This window comes from Mytilus galloprovincialis, chromosome 7 (genome assembly GCF_965363235.1).
Source record: "Mytilus galloprovincialis chromosome 7, xbMytGall1.hap1.1, whole genome shotgun sequence".
Classification (NCBI taxonomy): domain Eukaryota; kingdom Metazoa; phylum Mollusca; class Bivalvia; order Mytilida; family Mytilidae; genus Mytilus; species Mytilus galloprovincialis.
Window position 1 is genome coordinate 92,611,066 of NC_134844.1, and position 7,421 is coordinate 92,618,486.

The 7,421-nt window shown below is 34.2% G+C and overlaps 1 protein-coding gene across 1 annotated transcript in view; it reads right to left on the minus strand.

Annotated features, from left to right (window-relative positions):
• LOC143084319 (uncharacterized) overlaps positions 1-6,798 on the minus strand; it is a 53,844-nt gene extending 47,046 nt beyond the window's left edge. The window contains exons 1-4 of the mRNA XM_076260731.1: positions 6,751-6,798; positions 5,184-5,285; positions 2,154-2,243; positions 300-327 (exon numbers count right to left, since the gene is read on the minus strand). Of these exons, the coding sequence (XP_076116846.1) occupies positions 300-327; positions 2,154-2,243; positions 5,184-5,285; positions 6,751-6,798 (268 nt within the window). The remainder of the gene's footprint in view (positions 1-299; positions 328-2,153; positions 2,244-5,183; positions 5,286-6,750) is intronic.
• Positions 6,799-7,421: the final 623 nt, after the last annotated feature.

Consider the following 7,421-nt stretch of genomic DNA (forward strand, 5'->3'; position numbering starts at 1 on the left):
ATGTTTTTAAACAAACACAACGCAAGATCTGCCAGAAAGACAAAATTCTGAAAATAACGAAAAGGTATAGCACAAATAAAACTCTTTTCATGATTTCTGATAACGGACCGAACATGACTATATGGAAGTTTTAAATTAATGTTTTGACATTTCAACCCCAACCTTCTTTTATTCCCGATTAGAAGTTTAACAAAGCAAATATCCAAAAACTTACTATCAATACTAGCACAGAAAGAACACTTTATTCTTAAATGATGGTATGAGAGACTAGAATACTGGCATATCATAACTGAACTTACCTTCTTCTGGAGTCTTTAACATGACAGTCTACAAAAGAATAAACAATTTGATATCATATAACAATTCATTAGCTTGGTGTGTCTACGGTAAAATGTTAAGCCATTAAGACGAGAAAATCAACAGTTTGATATCGAGCAATCAATAATCGAAACACGAATATATCAGACAATAACCAAAAACAACTGGATGAAGTACAGGCTTCAGATTTGGAACATGCACATACAGAATGTGATGTTTAAACAGGTTTGTGAGTGCTCACTCCTCCTAAACCTGAGACAGTGGTACAACAACACAACACAATAATATATTAGTCTAAAAATATCTGAATCATCAGTTTAAAATGGACGAACAGTGATGAGACAAACTGTTTTTGGCCCTGCAGGACAGGTGAGCTAAAAACCATGAAAAAATGTAAACATGACTATACACAATACTAGATATGGACAATGCCCCCACCCCCTTTTCTGCTCTGCCATATGCACAGTATAGTTCCACATATTTTAGATTTGACCAACAGTGATGTTTGCATACAACTTGAAATTGTTACGCTGTCTGTAAGACAAATGATGCCTCCGCCTGACCATAGGAAATTATAAATTTAACACTACGTATGATGATGTAATAGTAGGAGGAGATAGCTGGACAAACCATGATCTCTTTATGCAGCTAGTAAAAAAAAAGGTCCAACTACCTGTCATTTTCAGAATATTTGAAATAAAAATCTAAATCCTATGGCCATCCACACCTTTATTATGTTTATGAACATCCTACAAAATATTAAAGTTGTACCTCCAAAACTATAGGAGGAGATAGCTAGACAAACCATGATCTTTTTATGCAGCTTGTACCAAAACAATTACCAAGTCCAACTACCTGACATTTTCAGAATATTTGAAAAAAATCAAAATCCTTTGGCCATGCACACCTTTATTGTGTTCATGAACATCCTACAAAATATTAAAGTTGTACCTCCAAAACTGTAGGAGGAGATAGCCGGACAAACAATGTATCCTAATCAAGACGGACGAACAGAGGAACAGACGAACAGACGGACAGACAGGAGTAAATTAACATGCCCCTCCCCTACATTTTGTAAGTAAATCACATAGGACAAGATTCATGATGTATTCAAATTGTAAATAACTTCTTTTTTTTTCTTTTTTTTGGTAAATAACTTGCTTTATTTGTGTACCAGATTCAAACTGAAAATACCTCACTGTATCTGCATATATATAAACTACTGTACATAGGTTTACTTTATTCTTTTAATAAAACGTGGAAATTTTAATCATTTTTTTGAGGTTACATTTATAACTAATAAAATCTTTGAGAGCATCATTACTTTAGCTACAAATAATGTCTGAAATATTTGTATTTGCACGCTCTGAAAAAAATCATTATCCTTTACTAGTCATGATAATTTGTTTTTCTTATATACAATACAACATGATGGTAGAATCTAGCATCTTTAATAGTGATGTGATTAACTTGTAATTGTATTTATATTAGATTTTAAAAGATTTTACAAAGGTTTTTTCTATACATGTAAAAAATGATGCAATGAAGTGCCTGTATATATGTCTATCACATACTTGCATACACATTTAAATCCATCTTTTCATGCACTGATACATAATGCACATATTTTGCTTAAATGAAATATTTATGCCAACATCTACATTAGGCAACAAGCTTGGAAGTGTCAACTTACATTGTTAACTGACAACAAATACCACATAGACAACTAAAGACAAATGTTTTATTGAAACTTTTTTGTACCAAGTCTGTTGTGACTCTAACATATCTGTGACATATTTGTGAATATCTCTTTTTTATTAAGACAAAATATCTACCTTAAGGAAGTCCATCACTTCTTTCTTTTTCTTTTTCTTTTCAGAATCATCATAGCTTTCCATTGTTACCTTATCATAAGGAGTCTGACCCTGAAATACAACCAAATAATCTTTCATCAATCATACACATATACATCTTCTTTTATTTCATTAACTGTAAAGCGATAAATATTAGGTAACTGGTGCATTAATTTTACCTATACAATGTAAAATAATAAATAATAGGTAATTGTTGAATAAATTCACAGTTTCGGTAGCAAGTTATCCTGTGTTGTTCCTCGTAAAGATAAACATTTACATAATTGTACTATTGATGTGTCCCTGATTGCTCTCTAACAACTGGTCTAACACTAGGTTCACATATTTGTTAGTTTCTGTGTATCAGCTTACTACTATTGGTCGGGATTTATTGTATTGTTGGACTATTGATGTGTCGGAACAATGGAGCGTCGGACTAGTGGGGTGTCGGACTAACGGGGTGTCGGACCAACGGGGTGTCGGACCAATGGGTTGTCAGACTAGTGGGGTGTTGGACCAATGGTGTGTCGGACTAATGGGGTGTTGGACCAATGGGGTGTCGGACTAACGGGGTGTCGGAACATCGGGGCTGCCCCGTGTATGATTAGCGGAAGGTGTGATTGTAATGTATGATTGGTGGTAGGTATATTGGTAGTGTTTGATTGATGGAAGGTGTGTTGGTAATGTATGATTGATGGGAGGTATGTTTGTAATGTATGATTGGTGGAAGGTGTGTTTGTAATGTATGATTGGTGGAAGGTGTGTTTGTAATGTATGATTGGTGGAAGGTGTGTTTGTAATGTATGATTGGTGGGAGGTGTGTTTGTAATGTATGATTGGTGGAAGGTGTGTTTGTAATGATTGCTAGGTGATCATTGTATTGACATGCTTTGATTGGTTATCCCTTAGTTGACATTGTTTGAATTATGGTATATCGGTTTTGATGACTCGTGTTAATAATTGTTAATCCAGTGACTGCACCATGTTTTTTGATTGGTGATCAGTGTGTTGACATCATTTGAAGTGTGGTTTGGTATGATCAGTGTGTTGACATCATTTGAAGTGTGGTTTGTGGGTTGGTTTGATCAGTGTGTTGACATCATATGAAGTGTGGTATGTGGGTTGGTATGATCAGTGTGTTGTCATCATTTGAAGTGTGGTTTGTGGGTTGGTTTGATCAGTGTGTTGACATCATTTGAAGTGTGGTTTGTGGGTTGGTATGATCAGTGTGTTGACATCATTTGAAGTGTGGTTTGTTGGTTGGTATGATCAGTGTGTTGACATCATTTGAAGTGTGGTTTGTGGGTTGGTATGATCAGTGTGTTGACATCATTTGAAGTGTGGTTTGTGGGTTGGTTTGATCAGTGTGTTGACATCATTTGAAGTGTGGTTTGTGGGTTGGTATGATCAGTGTGTTGACATCATATGAAGTGTGGTTTGTGGGTTGGTTTGATCAGTGTGTTGACATCATTTGAAGTGTGGTTTGGTGGTTGGTATGATCAGTGTGCTGACATCATATGAAGTGTGGTTTGTGGGTTGGTATGATCAGTGTGTTGACATCATTTGAAGTGTGGTTTGTGGGTTGGTTTGATCAGTGTGTTGACATCATTTGAAGTGTGGTTTGTGGGTTGGTTTGATCAGTGTGTTGACATCATTTGAAGTGTGGTTTGTGGGTTGGTATGATCAGTGTGTTGACATTATATGAAGTGTGGTATGTGGGTTGGTATGATCAGTGTGTTGACATCATTTGAAGTGTGGTTTGGTGGTTGGTATGATCAATGTGTTGACATCATTTGAAGTGTGGTTTGTGGGTTGGTATAATCAGTGTGTTGACATCATTTGAAGTGTGGTTTGTGGGTTGGTATGATCAGTGTGTTGACATCATTTGAAGTGTGGTTTGTGGGTTGGTATGATCAGTGTGTTGACATCATTTGAAGTGTGGTTTGTTGGTTGGTATGATCAGTGTGTTGACATCATTTGAAGTGTGGTTTGTTGGTTGGTTTGATCAGTGTGTTGTCATCATTTGAAGTGTGGTTTGTGGGTTGGTTTGATCAGTGTGTTGACATCATTTGAAGTGTGGTTTGTGGGTTGGTATGATCTGTATGTTGACATCATTTGAAGTGTGGTTTGTGGGTTGGTATGATAAGTGTGTTGACATCATTTGAAGTGTGGTTTGTGGGTTGGTATGATCAGTGTGTTGACATCATTTGAAGTGTGGTTTGGTATGATCAGTGTGTTGACATCATTTGAAGTGTGGTTTGTGGGTTGGTTTGATCAGTGTGTTGTCATCATTTGAAGTGTGGTTTGTGGGTTGGTTTGATCAGTGTGTTGACATCATTTGAAGTGTGGTTTGTGGGTTGGTATGATCAGTGTGTTGACATCATTTGAAGTGTGGTCTGTGGGTCGGTTTGATCAGTGTGTTGACATCATTTTAAGTGTGGTTTGTGGGTTGGTATGATCAGTGTGTTGACATCATTTGAAGTGTGGTTTGTGGGTTGGTTTGATCAGTGTGTTGACATCATTTGAAGTGTGGTTTGTGGGTTGGTTTGATCAGTGTGTTGACATCATTTGAAGTGTGGTTTGGTGGTTGGTATGATCAGTGGGTTGACATCATTTGAAGTGTGGTATGTGGGTTGGTATGATCAGTGTGTTGACATCATATGAAGTGTGGTTTGTGGGTTGGTATGATGAGTGTGTTGACATCATATGAAGTGTGGTTTGTGGGTTGGTTTGATCAGTGTGTTGACATCATTTGAAGTGTGGTATGTGGGTTGGTATGATCAGTGCGTTGACATCATTTGAAGTGTGGTTTGTGGGTTGGTTTGATCAGTGTGTTGACATCATTTGAAGTGTGGTTTGTGGGTTGGTTTGATTAATGTTTGTAAATCAAGTGACTGCACCATGTTAAATACTTGGTTCACATAATTTCAAGTGAGTTTTTCTAATATCAATTTAAAGTGTATATATTTTTAGTTAATAAAGATAGTGAATAAGAATAAAAATGAATATTACCTTTTCTGTTTTCACCCAAGGACTGCATCCTTGATCTATTAACCATTTTGTTGTATCAATCCCTCCATTCTGAGCAGCATAATGTAAAGCTGTTTCGCCATACTATAACAATATAAAAATATAAACATGTTAATGGTGTGTGATAATAAATCAAGAGAGGAGTCAAACAATTTATCAAAATGTAAGAAATATAACATTGGGTAGGATAATAAACAATTATACTTGTGTATAAACTGATAGATGGTAGATTAAGATTATAAACTAAATATATATTTTCTGATTCAGTTCTGCAAAACAGGAAAAAATAATAACAAACCCCATTTAATATAAGTCTAACAAGTATTTGTTGTCCATTTAACATGTCTGATTAACAACATGATTTTATGTTGATTCTGTAGAATAATCAAAGTTGAAAAAAAAACTTTTTTCAAGAAACATTAAAACAAGTTATAATTTCTGATTCAGTACGAAGACACAAGAAAAATAAGACCCCACTTTATATAATTCTGTCAAGTATTAGGTCTCCATTTAACCTGTCTGATTAACAATGATTCAGTAGAAAGATCAAAGTTAAAAAAAAATAATACTTTTTTCAAGAAACATAAAAACAAGTTATATTTTCTGATTCAGTACGAAGAGACAAGAAAAATAAGACCCCACTTTATATAATTCTGTCAAGTATTTGTTATTTTTAAAAGATGTTTTACATTAGATCTGTAGAATTAACATTATCAAATATTTGTTGTCCATTAAACCTGTCTGATTAACAACATGATTTTGTGTAGATTCTGTATAAAGTGATGTTTGGTCAGAGTAAGGTGATTATATCTATCATTACCAGGTCTGTGGCCTCTAACTGACTGCCGTGAGTGACGAGGTACATCACTACCTCCAGGTGTCCTTCCCGAGCCGCCCACATTAATGGTGTCTGTCCCCACTGTAATATCAACATATAACAGACATCAAAACTTGTGTCATAAACTGGACAATGTTGTGTAATAAATATAAACAAAATATATATCACATGAATCAGTGGTCAAAACTGAATAAAATTACCAGTCACACTTGTATTTATATTCTACATAAACAACAAATAAACAAAATGTTTTATTGTGAGATGTCAGAACTTACATCAGAACTGTCAGGTTAAAAAAACAACTTTTTTAAAGAAACATTAAAACGAGTTATAATTTCTGATTCAGTACGAAGAGACATGAAAAATAAGACCCCACTTTATATAATTCTGTCAAGTATTTTTTATTTTTAAAATATGTTTTACATTAGATCTGTAGAATTAACATTATCTGACTAAAGATGTTAACACAACTTGTTCTCATCAACTTCTCATTCAAATCAGATGTTATAAAAATAACTTTTTGTAAGGAAACAAAATAAAACCTTTACTATCTGAATCAGATCTGTATTACGAATAAAATGAGACCCCACTTTATATAATTCTAACAAATATTTGTTGTCCATTAAACCTGTCTGATTAACAACATGATTTTGTGTAGATTCTGTATAAAGTGATGTTTTGTCAGAGTAAGGTGATTATATCTAACATTACCTTGGATGTTGTGGCCTCTAACTGACTGCCCTGACTGACCAGGTACATCACTACCTCCAGGTGTCCGTACAAAGCCGCCCACATTAATGGTGTCTGTCCCAACTGTAATATCAACATATAACAGACATCAAAACTTGTGTCATGAACTGGACAATGTTGTGTAATAAATATAAACAAAATATATATCACATGAATCAGTGGTCAAAACTGAATAAAATGACCAGTCACACTTGTATTTATATTCTACATAAACAACAAATAAACAACATGTTTTATTGTGAGATGTCAGAACTTCCATCAAAACTGTCAGATTAAAAAAAAAAAACTTTTTTCAAGAAACATTGAAACGAGTTATATTTTCTGATTCAGTACGAAGAGACAAGAAAAATAAGACCCCACTTTATATATTTCTGTCAAGTATTTGTTATTTTTAAAAGATGTTTTACATTAGATCTGTAGAATTAACATTATCTGACTAAAGATATTAACACAACTTGTTCTCATCAACTTCTCATTAAAATCAGATTTTAACAAAATAATGTTTCGTCAGAAAACAAAATAAAACCTTTACTTTCTGATTCAGTTCTGTGTTACGAATAAAATGAGACCCCACTTTATATAATTCTAACAAATATTTGTTGTCCATTAAACCTGTCTGATTAATAACATGA